The 26263-nt window shown below is 39.2% G+C and overlaps 1 protein-coding gene across 1 annotated transcript; it reads left to right on the top strand.

Moving 5' to 3' along the window:
- Positions 1 to 350: 350 nt before the first annotated feature.
- LOC308684622 (NACHT, LRR and PYD domains-containing protein 3-like) lies at positions 351 to 24632 on the top strand. Its single transcript, XM_081355887.1, has 18 exons — positions 351 to 455; positions 751 to 867; positions 3003 to 3119; positions 4235 to 4330; positions 4426 to 4497; positions 6514 to 6630; positions 8262 to 8357; positions 8453 to 8524; positions 11213 to 11329; positions 13321 to 13358; positions 13472 to 15266; positions 15440 to 15613; positions 15907 to 16080; positions 22836 to 23009; positions 23164 to 23337; positions 23434 to 23607; positions 23996 to 24169; positions 24322 to 24632. The coding sequence occupies exons 3-18, from the start codon at positions 3052 to 3054 to the stop codon at positions 24440 to 24442; spliced, it is 3636 nt and encodes a 1211-aa protein (XP_081212013.1). The 5' UTR covers positions 351 to 455; positions 751 to 867; positions 3003 to 3051; the 3' UTR covers positions 24443 to 24632.
- Positions 24633 to 26263: the final 1631 nt, after the last annotated feature.

Raw genomic sequence — 26263 nt, 5'->3', positions numbered from 1 at the left:
ATACTTTAACACTGTTACATTATGTCTTTCACATGTTCAGCAAAGGTAAACATTAAAATATATGAGTTTTAAGTTGTTTCAGAAAAGAAATATACTACTGCATACTTATCTTTCAGTTAGTTATCACTACAAATGCTACTTTAGAACATTTTACATCTCTTGTGTATATATATATATATATATATATATATATATATATATATATATATATATATATATATATATATATATTTCTAAACAATGTCTGAGTTTACAAACGCTAAACCCAAAACAAATCTGTGTCATGTGAAAACAAGAATTCTGTCACTGGTTTCTCTTTCAGTGGTGATTTACATCAGTGTATTCTGTCTGTTGTCGCTGATCTAGACTAGTCGTGAGTCACGACTCATGACTAGTCAGTCCAACAGTAAAATGAGTGGAGACAGAGGGCCTGCGGTTGAACTGGATGTTTTGAGGTTTGAGTTGTTTCATGTTTATTCATCTGATTATATCTGCATTTGATTCAAAACATCATAAATATAAAACATATCATAAAGAACCAGCTCTGGATTTGTTTTTAAAGCTGAAAAAGCCAAATAAACCTGTTTCACTTGGACCAAGTCATGCGTCACTGCGAAACGAGTCTTTGTCTCGTCTGTTAACACTGAAGGAGAAAACCGCTCATAAACGTCTTTGATTGAAACTTGTGGAAACTGCCTCAAACAAGTCTTAATTTTTGCTTTTTTTCATTAAAACATTTCTTCATTTTAGGTTGATTAATCGTGAGGACTCTGACTTCTCTTTGCCCAGCGGTTTGTCAATGAAAAGTGAGCAGTCGATAAAACATCCTTAAAAATTCAGTGGAGAACCAATCCGTCCAGAACTGAAGTATGTTAGCAATGTCTTAAACAATTCTAATTATAATAATTCTAAATGTAACAGCTTTTGATGCATTTCTATATTAGTTTTCAGACCAGAGCATGTATCTCACTCGCACAGCAAATTGTGTTAGTGAAGAGTTTTCCCTCGCAAGAACCCTGATGGCCTACATATACACAGCTGACTATAATATTACAGATTGCTTATGAAATTGATATGTTTCTTTAAAATGTTGAAATAATTGAACATTATCTACAAATATGAATAATGTTGCATAATTAAAGGAATACAGGAGTATAATTTCTGACATCATTTACTTGCCATCATGTCATCACAAACCCAATATTTTTCTTCCGTAAAACACCAAAGAAGACATTTTGAGGAATGTTTGCTCTGGTCAACACTACAAAAGTAGACAGGAAGTAGACAATTAGATTTGCACCAATTTTTTTTTGCTATGATTTCCACACATGCACCTAACTCTCAGCAGTAGGACATAAGCAGATCGCAAAGAAATGCACGAACGAGATCATATGAATTCATACACCAATTAAAAGAAATTCAAATAGTTATAAATTGGCAAGATAGTGTTGAGCGCCATAAAACTGCCATAAATATCTTCAGAAGCCATAATGACTGTGAGAGGACAACACAATTTCATGGCAGTTCATTTTGGTAGAACGTTTTGGCGAATTGGTAATTCGTACGAACTAGTACAATCTCACCAACCTTAATCTCAGTCTCACCTTAATTCACCCAAAAATGAAAATTAGCCCATGATTTATATTTATTTATTTATTTATATTTTTAAAACAGGAAAAGATTAAGGACAATCGGGCCTGGCTCAGTATAAAACTGATTTTCAGCAGGTCCCTGTTCTGCAGAACATAAAAACCACATACACAACAAAGCTCACACACTAGACAGCTAGAGACAACAACAGACACACAAACCAAGATATTGGGCAACAGGAGGGGCTATAGAGCCATCTCAATGGTCACAGATATACCTGTCCATTAAATTATATATTATATATAGGTGTATATGACATTCTTCTTTCAGACAAAAACAACCGGAGTTATATTAATAAATGTCCTGGCTCTTCCAAGCTTTATAATGGTAGTGAATGGCTGAAAAAAAATTTGAAGCCCAAAAAGTGCATCCATCCATGATAAAAATACTCCACACGGCTCCGGGGGTTAATAAAGGCCTTCTGAAGCGAAGCCATGGGTTTGTGTAGGAAAATACCCATATTCAAAACGTTATAAACTATAATCACTAGCTCCCGACAGATGGCCGTACGCATCGATTTACGGTGGAAGACTAACCCCTGACCCGACGCACAGCGTAATGATGAACACGGAAGCTCAGAGGAAACGGGTTACTCTTGTGGCGGAGGTCGACTTGCGTAGTATGAGTATGGTCGTCTGGCATAAGCTAGATATTTTACATTATAAAGTTATAAATATGTTTTTTGTTGTTGTTTTTTTTACAAAAACCTATGGCTTTACTTCTGAAGGCCTTTATTAACCCCCGGAGCCGTGTGGAGTATTTTTATCATGGATGGATGCACTTTTTAGGGTTTAAATTTTTCTCCAGCCATTCACTCTCATTATAAAGCTTGGAAGAGGACATTTTTTAATCTAACTCTGATTGTTTTCGTCTGAAAGAAGAATGTCAAATACACCTTGGATGACTTGAGGGTGAGTAAATCGCGGGCTAAATTTCATTTTTGGGTGAATTATCCCTTTAAACAACCTTTAACGTACACATAATGAGGCTATTTATCATAACCAGTGTAAGATTGTGCTTGTTTACACAATACATAAGGCTCAATGCTTACACTTTTCAGAAGCATTATGGCTTATATTCATAGTTTCTGAATATCAAAAGTGGTTAATTTCCTCTCATTATAAAGTTCCACTCATAAAGTAATACATACAAAATTGTTTAATAATAATGTATACATGAGATCAAGTCATTTCGGTAGCCTAATTAAAGCTGCTGTATTTTACATGGAGTGGGTCGCCTCATGCATGGAGTCATGTTTAGATCATATGATGAGCTCAATACTAATTACTCTATCATTGTAAACCCGGTTACGGGATACTTTTGCTTCTGACTAAGTCATTTCTTCATTATAGGCAGATTCATCGCACGGACTCTGACTTTTCTTTGCCAAGCGGTTTATCAATGAAAAGTGGGCAGTCAATGGATTATCCTAAAAACTTCAGCAGAGAACCAATCCACACAGAACTGAAGTATGTGTAAACAGACATCAGCGAATAGAATAAGTGGCCCAACCATTGTCAATCATTTTTGCACGTATAGCGACTGAAAGGCACAATATGTAACTTTTTTGCTTTAAAAATAGCAAATATCACTATTTCTATGTTGTATATTTTTGTACTTACATTATCCCGACTGTTTCCAACAACTTTCAGAAATTTCAACACATTCAAATGCAGTTTAGTGTGATAGTGTAATGTTAGACCAGGTGAAACAGCGCTGCGTTACCTCACAAGTTTAATTTGTCTAATAAACTGACCTGTGAGTAGTAATTCTCCACTTGCGTGTAGTTCGGTAGAATGAAATGTCCATATTCCTTTTATATCCGCGGGACTCGCGTTGCGTGTGGAGCTGATAGCTGTCTCTTAGCAATCCCGACCTGCTTCATCACAGTCATGCTAAAAACATTGATGTATTTACTCATCCATAAACATTATTAGATCGGTCGGCTTGACGTTGACGACAAAATCCATAATTCTTAGCAAATGTTGCGTCATCAAACTACGCCTTTGTTATTGTAAGAGGTTAGCGACCCCTAGTGGAGAAAAAAATTACATACTGTACGATGAAGGCTAATGGACAAAATTATAATGTGCTCGTTTTGCTTAATTATTGTCACGCTTAGTCCAAGGGAAGATGGTAGATGAGGAATAACAATATAAATGTTCTTTATTAATCCAAGAGATGAAACACCAGCGTAACGTGTGCAAAACACACAAACAAAACCAATGAGGGAGATGAGGTGAGGAACTTAAATACACAATGGTAATGAACATAATGACAAACAGCAGTGATGATTGATTAGTGTTCATGGAATCTGATGAGTGGCGGGAAACTTGAACAACTGAAACATGTGACTGAAGACAAACAAGCTAAATGTCCATAAAAGCGAAACTAACTGAACATAAACATGACAATTATGACCTTTAACTGACCTTTTTACTGGACTGGCCTTGGCTATTTTACGGTTTGAGTTGTTTTTTAACTTGATATTATATGCACTGCATTCATCCAACAGAAATGTACAGCACAGACTAAAGTGTTAGCACTGAACTACATTTATTCATTCATTCTTTTGTTTTTGGAGTTTGAACAAGCCAAAAGAACACGCTGAACCGAGTCAAGTGTCTCTCGGGAATCAATCTTCCCCACTATACTTTAAGAAGGAAATCCCTGAACACGTGTGAGACCCTTATTCTAATAAACATGTGAATACTGCCTCAACTATGAATTATGTTATAAGATTTTAACCTCCATTAAATAATTTCTTCACTGTAGGATGATTCATCATAAGCAGTCCATGGATGATCCAAACAACTTCAGAAGAGAACCAATCCACACAGAACTGACGTATGTGTTAATGTGAAGCAATGTGTTAAACAATTATAAACAATTTAGTGTGTTTGTCTGATAGAGAAGTAAACACAAATGCTTATGGTGCATTTTAAAGCATATATTTATATTAATCTTCAGAAAGGTGTGTCTGCTTCACTCACATGGCAAAAGAGAAGAGTTGTGCCTCAAAGTTTGATGCATTTCTATATTAGTTTTCAGACCAGAGCATGTATCTCTCTCACACAGCAAATTGTGTTAGTGAAGAGTTTTCCCTCGCAAGAACCCTGATGGCCTACATATACACAGCTTACTATAATATTACAGATTGCTTATGATGCACAGAAATGTATGTTTCTTTAAAATGTTGAAATAATTTAACATTATTAACAAATATGAATAATGTTGCATAATTAAAGGAATATATGAGTATAATTTCTGACATCATTTACTTGCCATCATGTCATCACAAACCCAATATTTTTCTTCCGTAAAACACCAAACAAGACATTTTGAGGAATGTTTGCTCTGGTCAACACTACAAAAGTAGACAGGAAGTAGACAATTAGATTTGCACCAATTTTTTTTTTGCTATGATTTCCACACATGCACCTAACTCTCAGCAGTAGGACATAAGCAGATCGCAAAGAAATGCACGAACGAGATCATATGAATTCATTCACCAATTAAAAGAAAAAGTCAAATAGTTATAAATTGGCATGATAGTGTTGAGCGCCATAAAACTGCCATAAATATCTTCAGAAGCCATAATGACTGTGAGAGGACAACACAATTTCATGGCACTTTTGGTAGAACGTTTTGGCGAATTGGTAATAATTTGTAAGAACTAGTACAATCTCACCAACCTTAATCTCAGTCTCACCTTAATTCACCCAAAAATTAAAATTAGCCCATGATTTATATACGTGTATATGACATTCTTTTTTCAGACAAATACAATCAGATTTATATTAATAAATGTCCTGTCTCTTCCACGCTTTATAATGGCAGTGAATGGCTGAAAACAATTTGAAGCCCAAAAAGTGCATCCATCCATGATAAAAATACTCCACACGGCTCCGGGGGTTAATAAAGGCCTTCTGAAGCGAAGCCATGGGTTTGTGTAGGAAAATACCCATATTCAAAACGTTATAAACTATAATCACTAGCTCCCGACAGACGGCCGTACGCATCGATTTACGGTGGAAGACTAACCCCTGACCCGACGCACAGCGTAATGATGAACACGGAAGCTCAGAGGAAACGGGTTACTCTTGTGGCGGAGGTCGACTTGCGTAGTATGAGTATGGTCGTCTGGCGTAAGCTAGTTATTTTACATTATAAAGTTATAAATATGTTTGTTTTATTTGTTGTTGTTTTTACACAAACCCATGGCTTTACTTCTGAAGGCCTTTATTAACCCCCGGAGCCGTGTGGAGTATTTTTATCATGGATGGATGCACTTTTTAGGGTTTAAATTTTTCTCCAGCCATTCACTCTCATTATAAAGCTTGGAAGAGGACATTTTTTAATCTAACTCTGATTGTATTCGTCTGAAAGAAGAATGTCAAATACACCTTGGATGACTTGAGGGTGAGTAAATCACGGGCTAAATTTCATTTTTGGGTGAACTATCCCTTTAAACAACCTTTAACGTACACATAATGAGGCTATTTATCATAACCAGTGTAAGATTGTGCTTGTTTACACAATACATAAGGCTCAATGCTTACACATTTCAGAAGCATTATGGCTTATATTCATAGTTTCTGAATATCAAAAGTGGTTAATTTCCTCTCATTATAAAGTTCCACTCATAAAGTAATACATACAAAATTGTTTAATAATAATGTATACATGAGATCAAGTCATTTCGGTAGCCTAATTAAAGCTGCTGTATTTTACATGGAGTGGGTCGCCTCATGCATGGAGTCATGTTTAGATCATATGATGAGCTCAATACTAATTACTCTATCATTGTAAACCCGGTTATGGGATACTTTTGCTTCTGACTAAGTCATTTCTTCATTATAGGCAGATTCATCGCACGGACTCTGACTTTTCTTTGCCAAGCGGTTTATCAATGAAAAGTGGGCAGTCAATGGATTATCCTAAAAACTTCAGCAGAGAACCAATCCACACAGAACTGAAGTATGTGTAAACAGACATCAGCGAATAGAATAAGTGGCCCAAACATTGTCAATCATTTTTGCACATATAGCGACTGAAAGGCACAATATGTAACTTTTTTGCTTTAAAAATAGCACTATGTTGTATATTTTTTTTAGTTGTGTACTTACATTATCCCGACTGTTTCCAACAACTTTCAAACCAGGAGAAATTTGTAATTTAATTCGAAGACACGTCCCGTTTCTTTATTTCCGTTTTGTCGCCGTCAATGGCGTCATATCCGCGTTGTCCCTGGTTTCCGCTCATACTGCCATAGCAACCAGAGTTGACAGACGACAGACGTGGACAACTGTGTAGTTCGCAATGTCTATTTGCATGCTGTTGTTGTTTCGTTCAAACATTATGGACCATGGCAAGCAGACTTTGGATAAAAAAGGATAAAAAAACCTAAAACGAGAATCAATATCAGCGCGGTGTTTTCGAGATGCCGAGAGCTCCCATAGACAGTATATAAACGAGAGCTCCACAACCGAGACTTTGACCGCTCCTACATGTACTTTATTAAACAGGTGAGCACATTTACATAAAACTAATCAATGTTATATAGTTCAACAATGAAAAAATGTTAGAATATGATCTGTATGTTATTCTAATGTTGATCTAGCTTACTGCTAGTCTCATACAGACAAACTAACAACATACATTTCAACACATTCAAATGCAGTTTAGTGTGATAGTGTAATGTTAGACCAGGTGAAACAGCGCTGCGTTACCTCACAAGTTTAATTTGTCTAATAAACTGACCTGTTAGTAGTAATTCTCCACTTGCGTGTAGTTCGGTAGAATGAAATGTCCATATTCCTTTTTATATCCGCGGGACTCGCGTCGCATGTGGAGCTGATAGCTGTCTCTTAGCAATCCCGACCTGCTTCATATCACAGTCATGCTAAATGATGCATTTTTTTTCCGTCATTGATGTATTTACTCATCCATAAACATTATTAGATCGGTCAGCTTGACGTTGACGACAAGATCCATAATTCTTAGCAAATGTTGCGTCATCAATCTACGCCTTTGTTATTGTAAATAGGTTAGCGAAAAAAATTACATACTGTATGTTGAAGGCTAATGGACAAAATTATAATGTGCTCGTTTTGCTTAATTATTGTCACGCTTAGTCCAAGGGAAGACGGTAGATGAGGAATAACAATATAAATGTTCTTTATTAATCCAAGAGATGAAACACCAGCGTAACGTGTGCAAAACACACAAACAAAACCAATGAGGGAGATGAGGTGAGGAACTTAAATACACAATGGTAATGAACATAATGACAAACAGCAGTGATGATTGATTAGTGTTCATGGAATCTGATGAGTGGTGGGAAACTTGAACAACTGAAACATGTGACTGAAGACAAACAAACTAAAAGTCCATAAAAGCGAAACTAACTGAACATAAATGTGACAATTATGACCTTTAACTGACCTTTTTACTGGACTGGCCTTGGCTATTTTACGGTTTGAGTTGTTTTTTAATTTAATATTATATGCACTGCATTTATCCAACAGAAATGTACAGCACAGACTAAAGTGTTAGCACTGAACTACATTTATTCATTCATTCATTCATTCATTCTTTTGTTTTTGGAGTTTGAACAAGCCAAAAGAACACGCTGAACCGAGTCAAGTGTCTCTCGGGAATCAATCTTCCCCACTATACTTTAAGAAGGAAATCCCTGAACACGTGTGAGACCCTTATTCTAATAAACATGTGAATACTGCCTCAAATATGAATTATGTTATAAGATTTTAACCTCCATTAAATCATTTCTTCACTGTAGGATGATTCATCATAAGCAGTCCATGGATGATCCAAACAACTTCAGAAGAGAACCAATCCACACAGAACTGACGTATGTGTTAATGTGAAGCAATGTGTTAAACAATTATAAACAATTTAGTGTGTTTGTCTGATAGAGAAGTAAACACAAATGCTTATGGTGCATTTTAAAGCATATATTTATATTAATCTTCAGAAAGGTGTGTCTGCTTCACTCACATGGCAAAAGAGAAGAGTTGTGCCTCAAAGTTTGATGCATTTCTATATTAGTTTTCAGACCAGAGCATGTATCTCTCTCACACAGCAAATTGTGTTAGTGAAGAGTTTTCCCTCGCAAGAACCCTGATGGCCTACATACACACAGCTGACTATAATATTACAGATTGCTTATGATGCACAGAAATGTATGTTTCTTTAAAATGTTGAAATAATTTAACATTATTAACAAATATGAATAATGTTGCATAATTAAAGGAATATATGAGTATAATTTCTGACATCATTTACTTGCCATCATGTCATCACAAACCCAATATTTTTCTTCCGTAAAACACCAAAGAAGACATTTTGAGGAATGTTTGCTCTGGTCAACACTACAAAAGTAGACAGGAAGTAGACAATTAGATTTGCACCAATTTTTTTTTTTTGCTATGATTTCCACGCATGCACCTAACTCTCAGCAGTAGGACATAAGCAGATCGCAAAGAAATGCACGAACGAGATCATATGAATTCATTCACCAATTAAAAGAAGAAGTCAAATAGTTATAAATTGGCATGATAGTGTTGAGCGCCATAAAACTGCCATAAATATCTTCAGAAGCCATAATGACTGTGAGAGGACAACACAATTTCATGGCAGTTCATTTTGGTAGAACGTTTTGGCGAATTGGTAATTCGTACGAACTAGTACAATCTCACCAACCTTAATCTCAGTCTCACCTTAATTCACCCAAAAATGAAAATTAGCCCATGATTTATATTTATTTATTTATTTATATTTTTAAAACAGGAAAAGATTAAGGACAATCGGGCCTGGCTCAGTATAAAACTGATTTTCAGCAGGTCCCTGTTCTGCAGAACATAAAAACCACATACACAACAAAGCTCACACACTAGACAGCTAGAGACAACAACAGACACACAAACCAAGATATTGGGCAACAGGAGGGGCTATAGAGCCATCTCAATGGTCACAGATATACCTGTCCATTAAATTATATATTATATATAGGTGTATATGACATTCTTCTTTCAGACAAAAACAACCGGAGTTATATTAATAAATGTCCTGTCTCTTCCAAGCTTTATAATGGTAGTGAATGGCTGAAAAAAATTTTAAGCCCAAAAAGTGCATCCATCCATGATAAAAATACTCCACACGGCTCCGGGGTTAATAAAGGCCTTCTGAAGCGAAGCCATGGGTTTGTGTAGGAAAATACCCATATTTAAAACTTTATAAACTATAATCACTAGCTCCCGACAGACGGCCGTACGCATCGATTTACGGTGGAAGACTAACCCCTGACCCGACGCACAGCGTAATGATGAACACGGAAGCTCAGAGGAAACGGGTTACTCTTGTGGCGGAGGTCGACTTGCGTAGTATGAGTATGGTCGTCTGGCGTAAGCTAGATATTTTACATTATAAAGTTATAAATATGTTTTTTGTTGTTGTTTTTTTACAAAAACCTATGGCTTCACTTCTGAAGGCCTTTATTAACCCCCGGAGCCGTGTGGAGTATTTTTATCATGGATGGATGCACTTTTTAGGGTTTAAAATTTCCTCCAGCCATTCACTCTCATTATAAAGCTTGGAAGAGGACATTTTTTAATCTAACTCTGATTGTTTTCGTCTGAAAGAAGAATGTCAAATACACCTTGGATGACTTGAGGGTGAGTAAATCGCGGGCTAAATTTCATTTTTGGGTGAATTATCCCTTTAAACAACCTTTAACGTACACATAATGAGGCTATTTATCATAACCAGTGTAAGATTGTGCTTGTTTATACAATACATAAGGCTCAATGCTTACACTTTTCAGAAGCATTATGGCTTATATTCATAGTTTCTGAATATCAAAAGTGGTTAATTTCCTCTCATTATAAAGTTCCACTCATAAAGTAATACATACAAATTTGTTAATAATAATGTATACATGAGATCAAGTCATTTCGGTAGCCTAATTAAAGCTGCTTTATTTTACATGGAGTGGGTCGCCTCATGCATGGAGTCATGTTTAGATCATATGATGAGCTCAATAAGCTCTATGCACGATCGCTTCCACGTTTTGTCTCAGCCCGCCCAGTTACATCCGGTGCTGCGTCAGAAGCCGTTTTTGCATTAGGTGGATATAATGACAAATTACACTCTCTGTTTACAAGAACTTCCAGCGATTAACGTGAATGATGTTAACAATATTGTGAGGCAGTTAACTGTCACAAATATGAGTAAGAAAGAGAAGTTCTTTAAATTAAAAATTTCGAGCTACATCGACAACTTTGAGGGTGAGTATTCTCTCATATCACGCGAAATCCGACTAGCGAATCAGTTTCTAAAATCGTTGTCTCCGTTTCTGAGAAAATGAATTTTATTAAAGTGAATTGTCCTATAGAATGCGCTATGCGGAAGTAAAGACGCCGGCTGAGATCCTACCGGAAATATGTCAGCAGCGTTCGTGCATAGAGCCTATACTAATTACTCTATCATTGTAAACCCGGTTACGGGATACTTTTGCTTCTAAGTCATTTTTTCATTATAGGCAGATTCATCGCACGGACTCTGACTTTTCTTTGCCAAGCGGTTTATCAATGAAAAGTGGGCAGTCAATGGATGATCCTAACAACTTCAGCAGAGAACCAATCCACACAGAACTGAAGTATGTGTAAACAGACATCAGCGAATAGAATAAGTGGCCCAAACATTGTCAATCGCTTTTGCAAGTATAGTGACTGAAGGCTAATGGACAAAATTATAATGTGCTCGTTTTGCTTAATTATTGTCACGCTTAGTCCAAGGGAAGACGGTAGATGAGAAATAACAATATAAATGTTCTTTATTAATTCAAGAGATGAAACACCAGCGTAACGTGTGCAAAACACACAAACAAAACCAATGAGGGAGATGAGGTGAGGAACTTAAATACACAATGGTTATGAACATAATGACAAACAGCAGTGATGATTGATTAGTGTTCATGGAATCTGATGAGTGGCGGGAAACTTGAACAACTGAAACATGTGACTGAAGACAAACAAACTAAAAGTCCATAAAAGCGAAACTAACTGAACATAAATGTGACAATTGTGACCTTTAACTGACCTTTTTACTAGACTGGCCTTGGCTTTTTTACGGTTTGAGTTGTTTTTTAATTTAATATTATATGCACTGCATTCATCCGACAGAAATGTACAGCACAGACTAAAGTGTTAGCACTGAACTACATTTATTCATTCATTCATTCTTTTGTTTTTGGAGTTTGAACAAGCCAAAAGAACACGCTGAACCGAGTCAAGTGTCTCTCGGGAATCAATCTTCCCCACTATACTTTAGGAAGGAAATCCCTGAACACATGTGAGACCCTTATTCTAATAAACATGTGAATACTGCCTCAAATATGAATTATGTTATAAGATTTTAACCTCCATTAAATCATTTCTTCACTGTAGGATGATTCATCATAAGCAGTCAATGGATGATCCAAACAACTTCAGAAGAGAACCAATCCACACAGAACTGACGTATGTGTTAATGTGAAGCAATGTGTTAAACAATTATAAACAATTTAGTGTGTTTGTCTGATAGAGAAGTAAACACAAATGCTTATGGTGCATTTTAAAGCATATATTTATATTAATCTTCAGAAAAGTGTGTCTGCTTCACTCACATGGCAAAAGAGAAGAGTTGTGCCTCAAAGTTCGACATCAGTTTAAAGGGATTGTTCACCAAAAATTAAAATCATTTATGCACCTTCATATAGTACCATGTTGGTCCATAAGACTCTTATGCTATATTATATTGTAAGTACAGTCTTGTGTAGAACAGACCCGTATTTAAGTTGTTTTTCCACTGAAAAACCTTCACCTCAGTTCCTAGTGTGCAGGAAGCAGTGGTGTTGATTGGACTAATTTGAAATAGCATACAGGTGTACAGTAGCCTGGAAATCCAGACCTAAATCTGAAAGATTAATGGTCTGGCATCGACTAATGAAAATCGGGCAGCTCGAGGGGCGGCACCAAGCATGCGTTTGAAAATCTCACTGCATGCAATTGGATAACACTACGACCAATCACAACAAGCCCCATACGCTTAGCTACCAGCGGAGCTAACTGGTATTTCAGACTCTTGCCGTATCCGGTAGGAAAAACAGCAAAAACGCCCTTCTTGCAAAGGAACGACTCAAGCGCCGTCTTCTGTTCCTCTTTTAGATACAAAGCCAAGTCTAACTCGTTCATTGTAGCGGCCAAAGCTGTTTAAAAAACTGGTGTTCATCCATAGCCATCTTGCAATGTTTACTAATGACTTCGACGTCACAACGCTGTCGTCATCTCGCCTCTGGCCCGCCTATATCAGATATTTAGATTTTTTTCTTTAGAGGTATAGTGTGTAATTTAGTGATTGTGAATAAAGCTCCTTTTCAATGGAGCAATTGAGTGTGTAATTTATGCTGTTAGGTGTCAGTATAATTCCAAGATGTCTGCCAGTGCAACATAAACACAAAACACGTACTGTGCAACGTTAAGCTGGAATATGAGCAACATTAGAAGAATTACACACTTCACATTTAATATAAAGTTATTTAACATTATCAACAACTAAAACATGGCAACATTAAACATCATGATGATTTTTTATTGCATTTTCTTTCAGAAGCCAGCAGAAGGAATTAAGGTCAAATGTTCTAAATGGTATTCATTTCAGTGGTTTCATATGAATCTTCAAATCTAGATTTTTAAATCTTTAAACGATTTAGTAGTTTTTATTTATTTATTCTAACTACATATTTTGTCAAACTTCACAGAGGATCTGATCTGGACATGTAAGATTAAGAGGATGTTGAGGAACAGGTGTCAGTGCATTTTCGAGGGGAATGAGGAGCACAGCAGCCCCTCTCTGCTTGACAACGTCTACACAGAGCTCTATATCACTGATGTTGGAAGCAGTGAGCAAAGCAGGGAACATGAAATCAGACAGATCGAGATGGTATCTAAACATCCAGCCACAATAGATGCACCAATCCAGGCTAATGATATCTTTAAAGCTTTTCCCAGATCTACTAAACAAATCCTAACTGTGCTAACCAAAGGAATCGCTGGCATTGGGAAAACAGTGTCCGTAAAAAAGTTCACACTGGACTGGGTTGAGGAGAGAGCCAACCAGGATGTCCAGATGATATTTCCACTTCCTTTTCGTGAAATGAATGGATTTAAAGAAAGGAAAACTAGTCTGATACACATTCTTCAGCGCTTCTTCAATCTAAAAATAGACGCAGAAGTGTTGCATTCAGACAAATACAAGATAGTCTTCATCTTTGATGGACTTGATGAATGTCGGTTTCCTCTGGATTTTCAAAACAACAGGAGTTGCTCCAGTGTGACAGAATCAGTCTCAATCGGTGTCCTACTGACAAACCTCATCTGCAAGAACTTGCTTCCTTCCGCTTTGGTCTGGATAACTTCACGACCCGCTGCAACAGGTCAAATACCACCTGACTTAATTGACCGAGTAACCGAGGTAAGAGGTTTCAATGACTCCCATAAAGAAGAGTACTTCATCAAAAAAATAGGTGATCCAGACCTGTCCTCCAGAATAATCTCACACTTGAAGTCTTCAAAGATTCTTCACATCATGTGCCACATCCCTGTGTTCTGCTGGATATCAGCTACAGTTCTTGAAAAGATGTTTCGGGATTCTGATGGTGGTGAAATTCCCAGGACCCTGACACAAATGTACGCACACTTCCTAATCTTCCAGATCAAGCAAGGGAGTCACAGATACGATGGGATTTCCGAAGAAGGTTTGAAGTTGGATAACAAGACCACATTGTTGCTTGGAAAGCTGGCTTTTAAACAACTTGAAAAGGGTAATTTATTGTTCTATGAGGAAGATTTGAAGGAATGTGGCATTGAACTCAATGTTGCATCTGTGTATTCAGGAGTTTGCACACAAATTTTTAGAGAAGAGGCAGGACTGCTTCAGGAGAGGGTCTTCAGCTTCGTACACGCAAGTATGCAGGAGTTTTTGGCAGCATTGTATGCCTTCCTTGTGTTTGTCAACAAGCAGCGAAATGTCCTCAGTCAGACGACAAATGCTAAAATCATAAATACTTTAAAAAAACTATCAATACATGAATTTCTGAAGTGTGCTGTGGATAAGGCTTTAGCAAGTGACAATGGACATTTGGACCTTTTTCTTCGCTTCTTGTTGGGACTGTCACTTGAGTCCAATCAGACTCTTCTTCAGGAGCTGCGGTTGGAGGTGCTGAGCGATGCTGAAAGCAACACGAAAACACTTCAATACATCAAGGAAAAAATCAGGGACCACCCTTCAGCAGAGAAGGCAATCAGTCTTTTCCATTGCCTGAGTGAACTGAAAGATGATTCTCTGGTTGAGGAAGTGCAGGAATTCATAAATTCACAGGGTTTTTGTGGTGGAAAGCTGTCTCCTTCACGTTTTTCTGCTTTGGCTTACATATTGCTGACATCTGCTGAAGAACTGGATGTTTTTGACTTGGCAAAGTTCATTCATCCGAGCATGACCTCGAATGAGGGAGTGTTGAGACTGTTGCCAGTAATCAAAGCATCTCGATCAGTTCTGTAGGTATCTCACGCGACACATTTCAGAATGCAGTAGCGTGTGAAAGTACTCATGCAACTTGATACATTCACATACCTTTGCAGATAAAGCTTTAGGATGATAAACAGTTAAGTGTTTCTTGTAATGTAATTTCAAATATAGTTGGTGAATCTTTTGAATCTTTTCCCTTCAGATTGAGATGTTGTAATGTGACAGAGAAAGGCTGTGTCGGCCTGGCCTCTGTTCTTAGTTCAAGTCTCTCATGTCTAAGAGAGCTGGATTTGAGTTCTAACAATCTTCAGGATTCAGGAATAAACCAACTTGCTGCTGGATTGGGGAATCTTCATTGTAAACTAGACAGACTGAGGTAGGAATTAGATTCAAACTCATGGTATAGGATGTTGAAGAGATTTACAATGGCATAAATTGCAAACTGCTAGCTAATTGCTAAATTGCAAACTGCTTGCTAATTGCTAAATTACAAACAGAAGTCCTGTTGATGTGCTGTGGTATGAAAATAAAATGATCATTGATGGGTTTTTACTCAGAAGAAACATCAAAAGTCTCCATTTGTCCTCCATTTTATCACATTGCTGTCTAGGAGAAACAACTAACATTTGTGATTTTAATTTTTTTTTAATTTCTTTCTTGCTGTTGCAGACTTTTCAATTGTAGCATTGGTAAAGACGGCTGTGCCTCTTTGGCCTCGGCTTTGAGATCAAACCCGTCTTACTTAATTGAACTTGATTTGACACACAACAATCCACACGATACAAGTGTGAAAATGCTTTCTGATGTGCTGACAGATGCAAGCTGTAAACTGGAAACATTAAGGTAAGTTCTAATATGTAATAAGAGGGCACTAATTTATATATAACTATTACTTACTACTACTGGGTACAATAGCACTTTTACTCACTTTAAAAACAGTCTAGGTTACGTGTCAAGATTGTGGAAGAAACCGGTCTCCTATCGAGTTCAGTTCACAGTGCACAAACATCACACTATTCCTCAATAGTTGGCCACAAAGAGCACGGTTATGGGACGATGCCTAAGGTGGAAGAGATGCTAGCTAGCTATCTCTCATCTCAGTATGCATCGTCCCTAAAGGCCCTGACATTGCCCACCAAGCCAGTCAGAACAACTTCGGCTTTGGTGGCAGGGTTTGAAATTAACACCCGCCAACCCGTCAAATGCGGTAAAAATCAACTGTTGCGAGTAACGCTGTCAAATCACTAGCCAATTTGGCAACTTACTTATTATGTTTACTCACTTTGCTGGGGAAGTTCTTGTAAGCCAAATCTGTGCAGATTTAGCACAAATGTTCAACCCGTGAGTCATCATGATGTATTAATTACAGCGTATTGCGCAGAATCTGTGTAAATCTGGCTTACTTGAACATACACGTCACTACACAACAAATGCCGGCGCGCTTGTTCATTTGCATTGAAGCAATGGCGAACATTACAAAGCATTTGGTGAGCAGAAAATACAAAATTACTTTACAACATCCTAAATTTTATTTGTTCTTTGTACTGTATTAATCTGTCAACCTAAAATACATTTTTGGTGATGAGGAAGGGAGGAGATGGCTGGATGATAGGATTTTGTTTAAATTAAATTAATGTATGAATTCCAACCCCCAAATTATATATAATTGTATAATTATATAATCAAATTATATATAATAATTATACAATCAAAAACAATTCGACTGGTGACGTCACTCTCCATTTTATATAGGCTTACACATATGAGAACCACTAATCTATATGCGAAATTCCCTGAATATTAGTGCAGATTCCCTCGTTAAGACATTAAGAATGAAATTGCACAAAATGATATATCTTGACCGTAAACTGAACTGAAACTAAAATTCGCGCTCAGCAGCTTCTGTGAACATAAAGCCCGCCTACTTTGATTTGATTGGTCATCTCAAATATTATGACATTGACGAGCAGTGACAGACCAATGAAGCTCACATGAACACACACACACACACACCCTGTCCTCTGTTTCTGACGTTTGTTCTGCTCGGTGCCGCTGCGGATTGAAGATGAAGAACGCGCTGAATCTGATTATAACAAGACTGAAGCAAACACGAATTTGTGTAGCCTACACTCAGTCACAAATTTTTTAGGGGGGCTAGGCAGAAGTTTAGGGGGGCTGAAGCCCAATGGGGAGTGAGGGTTTGAAAATCGTATTTCATTAGATTATTTCCTGAATTGTTGGTATGTGATGGTAATACTGCATTTAAATACATACAGTTTTGGATAGGCTAACATTATATTTTATTAAAAAAAATTCAGCACCCCCCCAAATTATTATTTTCATCCCTTTTGGGAGGGTCCAAGTCTCATCTGGGGGGGTCGGACCCCCCCAATACCCCCGGTAATTCAAACTATGGTTACGATGCATGCACGTTGAAACAGTTTCAGAGACTGTTGAGTTTGATGGCAGCAGCCTCCAACATGATACCTTTTGGCCTGTTGTACATGAGACCCCTACAGTGGTGGCTCAGGACCAGGGGGTTTGCCCTGAGGGGCAATCCTTTTCACTTGATCAAGGTCATGCTGCGATGCTTACATGCCTTGGTTATGTGGAAGAAACCCTGTTTTCTATCCTAAGGTCCCATGTTGGGAGCTCCTTGTCATTGCAAGATGCTAATGATGGATGCTTCCCTCACGGGTTGGGGAGCGACTGTAGAGGGTCACTCAACACAAGGTCTTTGGATGGGGCACCATCTTACCCGCTTCCCCTGCCAAACTACACTAGTTTTAATACTAGTCCTATGGTTATATAACATGCTTATCTTATTAGATTTTGTTGCCGCTAGTCTGAGCTATTGCTTTAAAGGTGCATGCTTCCCCTAACAAACTACACTATTTTTAATACTAGTCCTATGGTTATATAACATGCTTGTCATATCAGATTTCATTGTCGCTAGTCTGAGCTATTGCTGTAGGGTGTATGCTTCCCCTGCCAAACTACACTAGTTCCCCTTCGTCAGCTCACTATGATGTATGTAATTGCTGACGAATGAAGACCCCTACCTCCTGGCGGGGAAATCCATGCCTCGCCTCCCGGGTGTGTAAGTTCTCGTCCGCTCTAACGGACAAGGCTTACTCAGCCTGTGGAGAAGCTGCCCATGTCCCGCATGCCATAGCGCTCCTGCAGGTCTACCAGGCCAAGGCGCTCAAGGAATTGCACAAGGGTAGTTCCGACCCAGGGGTTATGCAGGAACTTCGTACAGCGACGGACCTCGACCTAACCCTAACCCTCCTGGCGACGAAAGTCGCTGCACTCACAGAGTCACAGAGTTCGATGTCCTACTGGCGGAGGACACGATCAAGCCGGTTCCTCCAGCCGATATAAAGACAGGGTTCTACAGCCCATACTTCATTGTACCCAAGAATGGCGGTGGGGTTACGGACGATCTTGGACCTGCAAACCTTGAATCGGAACCTGCACAAGAACCTCGGAACCTCTCGTTCAAGATGCTCACGCAGAAAAGCATTTTCGAATGCATCCGTCCCCAAGATTGGTTTGCAGCGATCGACCTGAAGGACGCGTACTTTCATGTCTCGATTCTTTCTCGACACAGTCCGTTCCTACGGTTTGCATTCGAGGGATGGGCATATCAGTACAAAGTTCTTCCCTTCGGGCTGTCCCTGTTGCCCCGCGTCTTCACGAAAGTCGCGGAGGCAGCCATTGTTCCACCCTGAGAACGTGGCGTCTCAACGCTGATTCTGGCTCAGTCTCGGGATCAGTTGTGCGAACACAGGGACATGGTGCTCAGTCATCTTAGCCTGTTGGGCCTTCGGGTCAATTGGGACAAGAGCAAACTCTCCCATGTGCAGAGGATCTCTTATGTCGGTATGGAGTTGGACTCGGTCAACCAGACAGTGCGCCTCACAGAGGAGCGCGTCCGGTCAGTGTTGAACTGCTTGAGTATGATCAAGAGCAGGACAGCGGACCCACTGAAACTTTTTCAGAGGCTCCTGGGACATATAGCATCCACAGCCACAGTAACACAGCTCGGATTGCTTCATATGAGACCGCTTCAGCACTGGCTTCACGGCTGAGTCCCGAGATGGGCGTGGCAGAGCAGCACGTACCGGATGCACGTCACCCCGCACTGCCACCAAACCTTCAGCCTGTGGTCGGACTCTTCATTTCTACGGGCAGGTGTTTCCCTAGAACAAGTGTCCAGGCATACTGTGGTCTTCACGGATGCCTCTGGCACCGGCTGGGGGGCCACGTACAACGGGCATGCAGTTTCAGGTCTGTGGATGGGGCCTCAACTGCATTGGCACATCAATTGCCTCGAGTTGCTCACGGTACACTTTGCGCTGGGCCGCCTCAAAGGGCCGCTACATGGCAAACACGTATTGGTCTGAACGGACAACACTGCGACCGTTGCGTACATCAACTGCCAAGGTGGTCTACGCTCCCGCCGCATGTCGCAACGCGCCCGCCATCTCCTCCAATGGAGTCAGAAGCATCTGAGGTCGTTTCGTGCCATTCACATCCCTGGCGTGCTCTCACGACAGCCGACGCTTCCGGGAGAGTGGCGTCTCCATCCCCAGGCGGTCCAGCTGATATGGGACTTCTTTAGAGCCGCACAGATACATCTGTTTGCCTCTCCGGACTTGACCCATTACCAGTTGTTTTACTCCCTGACCGACGGAACCCTCGGCACGGATGCACTGGCACACAGCTGGCCCCGGGGCCTGCACAAGTATGTGTTTCCCTCAGCCTTCTCGCACAGACACTGTGCAAAGTTAGGGAGGACGAGGAGCAGGTCTTGTTAGTTGCGCCGTATTGGCCCAACCGGACCTGGTTCCCAGAACTCATGCTCCTCTCGACAGCACCTCCAGTTTTAGCAATAGTTCTGTGGTTATATTACATGCTTGTTGTATCAGATTTTGCTGCTGCTAGTCAGCCATTTCTGTAGGGTGTATGCTTCCCCTTCCCAACTACACTAGTTTTAGCAATAGTTCTGTCATTATACAACATGCTTGTTGTACCAGTTGACACTAGACTGTGCTAATGCTGTAGGGTGTATGCTTCCCCTGCCATACTACACTAGTTTTAGCAATAGTTCCACTTGTATACAGCATGCTTGTATCAAATTTTGCTGCCGCTAGCAGTGTAAGCTTCCCCCAATAGATCCCATACACTGTTAAATTGGCTACAGCAATACGCTTGTTGCAGTGTGTCCTTGCTTGCTCCAGATGGGGTGATGCTTCCTCCATAAGATTGGATCTATAGCGCTCAACATATACCACTAACATCAGGATGTATTAACCATTCTATCAGCATCAGTCATGTTAAGGGTAGAAAAAAAAAGAAAAAAGAAGGGCATCCAGAAAATTCGCTGTCAGTTTGTGTTGGGGGATATTGGCATATGGTTTTGTTTTGGGGGGTTATTGCTGTTCTCCCTGCTCTTATCCATGCTTGGCTGCATGGATGCAAAGGGAGTTCTTGCCCAGAACAGAACCATACCGCCAGTCCTAACTGTATGCTAATTTTCAATTGTATTTGACGATAGTGGTCCTAACAGAAATTAAGCATAACATCAGTTCTGGCAGGACACGTTAGTCAAGCTCGCATCAGCAGACTCTGATGAAGTACTCTGATTCAGACACGCAAATAGTAATCTAGTAATAAAGTCATGTAAACATGCAGCGGTTTACTTGCGTTGTCATGGTTACTGGTTTGCATGTAAATGGGGAAAACTGTTTATTTCAATAAGCTGATATTTTTGAGTTATCAGCCTACTGGTGTGCAGGTAAACGTGCTCAATGATAACTGCAAATCCAACTTTCGCTGCCTGGAGTCCAGTTGTTTCTATGAATTGCAGCGATCCATTTGCTTCTCTGTTGTGTAGCTTTCGGCAGTCTGTAAAAATATACCTCAGATTTCGTCAAATGTAGTTGCACAGTCAATCGCAAAGCTCCTTCTCGTTTTAGATGTGTTTTGTGTGTTTTTTGCTGCATTCACACTGAAAAACAATGCTTTTATGAAAACCAATGCTTTTTGACACTCAGTGGGCGTGACTGCAGTAACTCCGGCCGATGGTGACATCACGCATATACCATGTTTGGATGATGCTGCTAGAATTATCTGTATTGTTAACCTATCAGAACCTGTAGGAATGACATCAACTGATTATTCATACAACTATAAGCACTAGTGTTTCTGTATCTTTAGTTAGTTTGAGGATGGATCTTCTTATTAATTTTCTATGGCCTTTGGAAGTGTGGGGAACTTTGTCTTCAGTAAAATCTCTGCTAACTGATTAAACTTCTATTTCATTCATTTTTATTGAGCACATTGGTCTCATTATGTGGTCTAACTGTAATTCCCCTGCACTATAAAAGGATGCCTAGGGTCTGAAGGAAGATGGGCAGGCATGGCTGAACTGTGGCAATGGAACCGTCCGTGTTACATACATTACATTCAGGGAACAGGGTTAAATGCAGGATCTAGATTTTCCCTTTCGAAGAGGAACTCAACATTGCATCATGGGAATGCTATGGGAACATTAATACCCACTCTGCAATACTGAACAAATGCCTGTGCTGTGAAACCAGCTAGACTGTAGCCAAATGTTACTGAGAGAATTATTCACAATGGTGACAATGTCCACCTTTATGCTTTGTCCTTCCATTGCCTGGTGTGTGCCTCCTACATTTTCCTCTATTGTACAGTCCATTCGTACATGACTACATGGGGAAACAAAATGCAACTTCCGCATTTATCGGACGGGCTGAACAATGGGAAAGTGGGACTCTGCTAGCAGTCATGCCCATTCATCACTACCTGCTTTCCACTTCTGTAACAGCCTATATATAGTATGCTACGTACTACCAATATCAGAACAGCGATCAGGCAAATTATGTTTTATAAACAAAGTTCGGGAGGAGCACATTCAAATAATCAATCCAATCTACTCGTCATCAAACAATTATGTCTACCCTAATCAGCATGACAAGAAGTATATATATATCCACTCTGTCAACTCACCTAATACTCCGTGACAGTTTTCCAGCATCCCTCCACCACCCCGACTCCTCACTCTTGGCTCAATCTTTTACAGCCAGGAATACGGGGGGAGTACTCTGGGTTCGGGCCGAATACCGAGCCCGGAGCCCTCTCCTCGGACAGCACGCCAAATACGCATCTATTTCTATCTGACTTATTTGTAAGTGTGAACTAGTGAACTGATAATGGAGTGAGGCGCAATAGCGATCATGTCCACTCACATCTTCGGTCCTGCCTATGAACATGGCGAGAGCATTTTGTTCTGACCTCCATATTCCCAAAGAGGCAACAGGAGAAGAGCAGGATGCAAGTGGTGTATTTCTTCATCTGTATCTCTGTAATACATCAATATCAACTCCACACTAAAAAGGGTAGCAGATGAGAAATTGGGCACAATAGCTATACCCCCTTTTCTTTCCGAACGCAGCACATACTATGTGCATAGACTAGTCCTTAACAGCCCCTTACTAGTAGGCAGATGAAAAACAGCAGTCATGTTGTAAAGTCTACAAATATAAACTACAGGCTTTTTTTTTTAGGTTGATAGGCTGTGAACTGACGAAGAAAAGCTGTGCTGCACTGGCCCAAGTACTTCAGTCCTCCTCTACAAGCCTGAAACATTTAGATTTAAGTTTGAACGACCTCCAGGATTCAGGAGTGGAACTGCTCTGTGTTGGCCTGAAGAACCCTTCCTGCAAGCTTGAGAAACTGAGGTATTACAATTAATCAAGTAGATTAATCAAGTAGATTAACACACAGCCCACAGGGCAAAAACATGGTGCTAACAATCTGATTCTGAGGAAATAATGTCACATGCTGTGTATCAAATGACACTAGTTCATGTGTGTTTGCCTTTAATATTTGCAGTCTATCAGATTGTAAAATTACAGCCAAAGGATGTTCTGCATTGTCATCTGCTTTAAAGTCAAACCCATCACACCTGAGAGAGCTGGATCTCAGCATTAATGACCTCACAGACTCAGGAGTAAGGAATCTGCTCCCTGTGTTTGAAGACCCACATGTTTGTCTAGAGAGATTATGGTAACAGGCCTCTAGATTCATGTGAACATCTCACAATTAACAAATGAAACTGTATGGATATATAAAACTTTTTCATTGTTTTTATGCTTTTCTCAGGCTGAATAATTGCAGTCTAACACATCAAAGCTGTCAGATGGTGGGTTATGTAGACACATCCAAACACTCGAGTCTGAGAGAGCTGAACCTCAGTGCTAATGACCTGCTTGACTCAGGTTTAAAGCAGCTTTCAGTGGGAGTGTGTCATCTTCTATCAGGACTGCAGTCACTGAGGTAATAAAGTTTTCTTTAACCCAATAATGATTCTCCCATCATTTACCCACCCTTTGTAATGGTCTGGGTGTATGTTACTTTGAGCCCCATGTTTGCGGATTCTCTAAGCTCTGCATTCGTAGGGAGAGGGAAGGAGGCCAAAATAGGCTGCAGAAATCTATTTTTGTGCTTTTTTTTAAACAAAAATACAGTCATTAACAGTAACTTGTGTCGTGTGGATCATTTACAATGCATTATGGGTTAAACCTTGTTGTTGCTAGTTACTCTAATTTTTAAATTGAACAATGTGTTGAAAGGTAGATGGATCTATACTTTACACAGAACATTTGTCTGTTTTTACATGATGTAATTTAAAGTAATCTTGTTATAATTGCACAACCCTTTGCAGTGTTACATATTGTGGGCTTACGGCACAGGGATGTGCTGTTCTGGCATCAGCTCTCAGCTCTAACCAATCACAGCTAAAAGCACTGGATCTCAGAGGAAATGAACTGTCAGATTCAGGAGTTAAACTGCTCTCAGATCTGCTGGAGAATCCACACAGTAAACTAAAAAAACTGGAGTAAGTGTTTGAAACTTAGCATACAGACAGTATAATCCTTGTTCTATGCCATAAAACATCCCATGATAATTTATACATAAAAAAAAAAAAAAGTTATTATTTAAATTATAAGACAAGATTGGATTGGCTGATTTTGTCTCTCCGCCTCACAGATTCATGGATGGAACAACAATTCAGACGCCAACGAATGTCCCTCACACACAAGATGTTCTCCTTGTAGATCCAACAAAATCAAGAGAACAAAACCAAAAAAACACATGCGTATGCTTTTAAGGAAATAATTTAGTGCTTTGAGTGAGTTGGACAAGTTTGCTCCCAGCTGTGTTACATCAAACCAGTCAAACAGACCTGAAGGAGAGCTATGTGTTAGATCGTCGTTGTAAGCGTGACATCTAGGGCCAGTTGCATAAACATTGCCATTATATTAAGAATGTCTTAAGAACTATACCAATTAGCAGTTAATTAGGGGTAATCAGTCTTACTTTTCAGTATAAAATTAGACACATCTATGTTTTTATGTAACTGTCTTAAAAAGTAATGAACAGTCTTAAAGTAAAAAAAAAAAAAAAGATTGACTTATAAGACTAGTCTAGCAGTTTATGCAACCGGTTCCAGGTCTCAGTGTCATTCATTATCTGAATTATTCAAACCAGCAAGGAAAGGACAATAGTGTAGAAAAATAGTATAGAGCATTGGTATGGAAAATTCACCATGTGCGTGATATGGCATCACTGGACTGAATGAATCACACTGCTCTTGAGCAGGAACAAAATGTCATAAGATGGTTGAAGATTAGGTTCAAGGGAAACTATGAGGACTAGCAGGTTTGATGAGCAGGACAGGTGTTTTAAGAGCTCCACATCAGATGCATCTTAAAGACTGATCTTTCAACCAAACACATTTTTTTTTATGAATTATTACTGTACATTTTGTAGTACATATGTTGTATATAGTCAGTTTTAAAGTATAAGTTCTTTTTAAAGTTAAAATTCTAGCAAGATTTTTGCTTATTAAGTGCGACAGCTGCTAAATATGTTGACTTGGCAAAATGTGAATGTTTATACAGTATTTACTGTGAACTACTACCTCTTCTGAGATCCTAAAATTCTAACTCTATCATTTATTTATCAAGTCAAGTCAAGTCAAGTCAACTTTATTTATATAGCGCTTTTCACAATACTGATTGTATCAAAGCAGCTTCACAGTATTAAATAAAATAGTACATCAGTGTTTGTTTCTAGTGTAACGTCCAAGTTTAGTAATGCAGATCAATAGCACTGTTGAATCGATTAATCAATTTAAGCATCCCCAACTGAGCAAGCCAAAGGCAACTGTGGCAAGGAACCGAAAAACTCCATCAGGTGACCTAATGAAGAAAAAAAAAACCTTGGGAGAACCCAGGCTCAGTCGGGGGCCAGTTCTCCTCTGGCGTTTATGAAGTAGAGACCGGATTAAACTGTAAGATTAAAAATGTTATATAAATGCCTGGCTGAAGAGATGCGTCTTTAATCTAGTTTTAAACTGGGAGAGCGAGTCTGAGCAACGAACAGTATCAGGAAGGCTATTCCAGAGTTTTGGTGCTAAATGTGAAAATGCTCTCCCTCCTTTGGTGGATCTGGATATCCTAGGTATGACCAAAAGCCTCGAATTTAGTGACCTTAAAGAGCGCGATGGGTTATAGGGCGATAGAAGATCCGTTAAATAAACTGGAGCTAAGCCGTTTAGGGCTTTATAAGTCAGTAGCAATACCTTGTAATTAATACGGAACTTCATAGGTAACCAATGTAGTGATGATAAAATTGGTGTTATATGGTCAAATTTTCTTGATCTAGTAAGAACTCTAGCGGCGGCATTTTGGACTAACTGTAGCTTGTTTATTGAGGATGCAGGATGCACCTCCTTATCCACCTGTCCGTCCGGTAACCACCTAGCAACCAGCCACTATACCCTAGCAATCGCCTAGCTGTACAGATAAGCAGTGGTAAATTATACTTCAATGCAATTTTATATTGAAACAAGTGTGTCATATATTTAAATATATTTGGGTAAAACTTTACAATAAGGTTTCATTAGTTAACATAAGTTAACTACTTA

This window comes from Scardinius erythrophthalmus (genome assembly GCF_964197995.2).
Source record: "Scardinius erythrophthalmus genome assembly, chromosome: 24".
Taxonomy (NCBI): domain Eukaryota; kingdom Metazoa; phylum Chordata; class Actinopteri; order Cypriniformes; family Leuciscidae; genus Scardinius; species Scardinius erythrophthalmus.
This window is presented reverse-complemented; position numbering and strand designations above follow the sequence as displayed.

What these genes read in the sequence shown, in the direction of transcription:
- LOC308684622 (XM_081355887.1), top strand. Translation starts at nt 3,052, where the DNA reads ATGAAAAGTGGGCAGTCAATGGATTATCCTAAAAACTTCAGCAGAGAA. An exon ending in TGTAAACTAGACAGACTGAG is followed by an intron (nt 15,614 to 15,906) that starts GTAGGAATTAGA and finishes TTGCTGTTGCAG; the next exon opens with ACTTTTCAATTGTAGCATTG. An exon ending in AGTAAACTAAAAAAACTGGA is followed by an intron (nt 24,170 to 24,321) that starts GTAAGTGTTTGA and finishes TCCGCCTCACAG; the next exon opens with ATTCATGGATGGAACAACAA.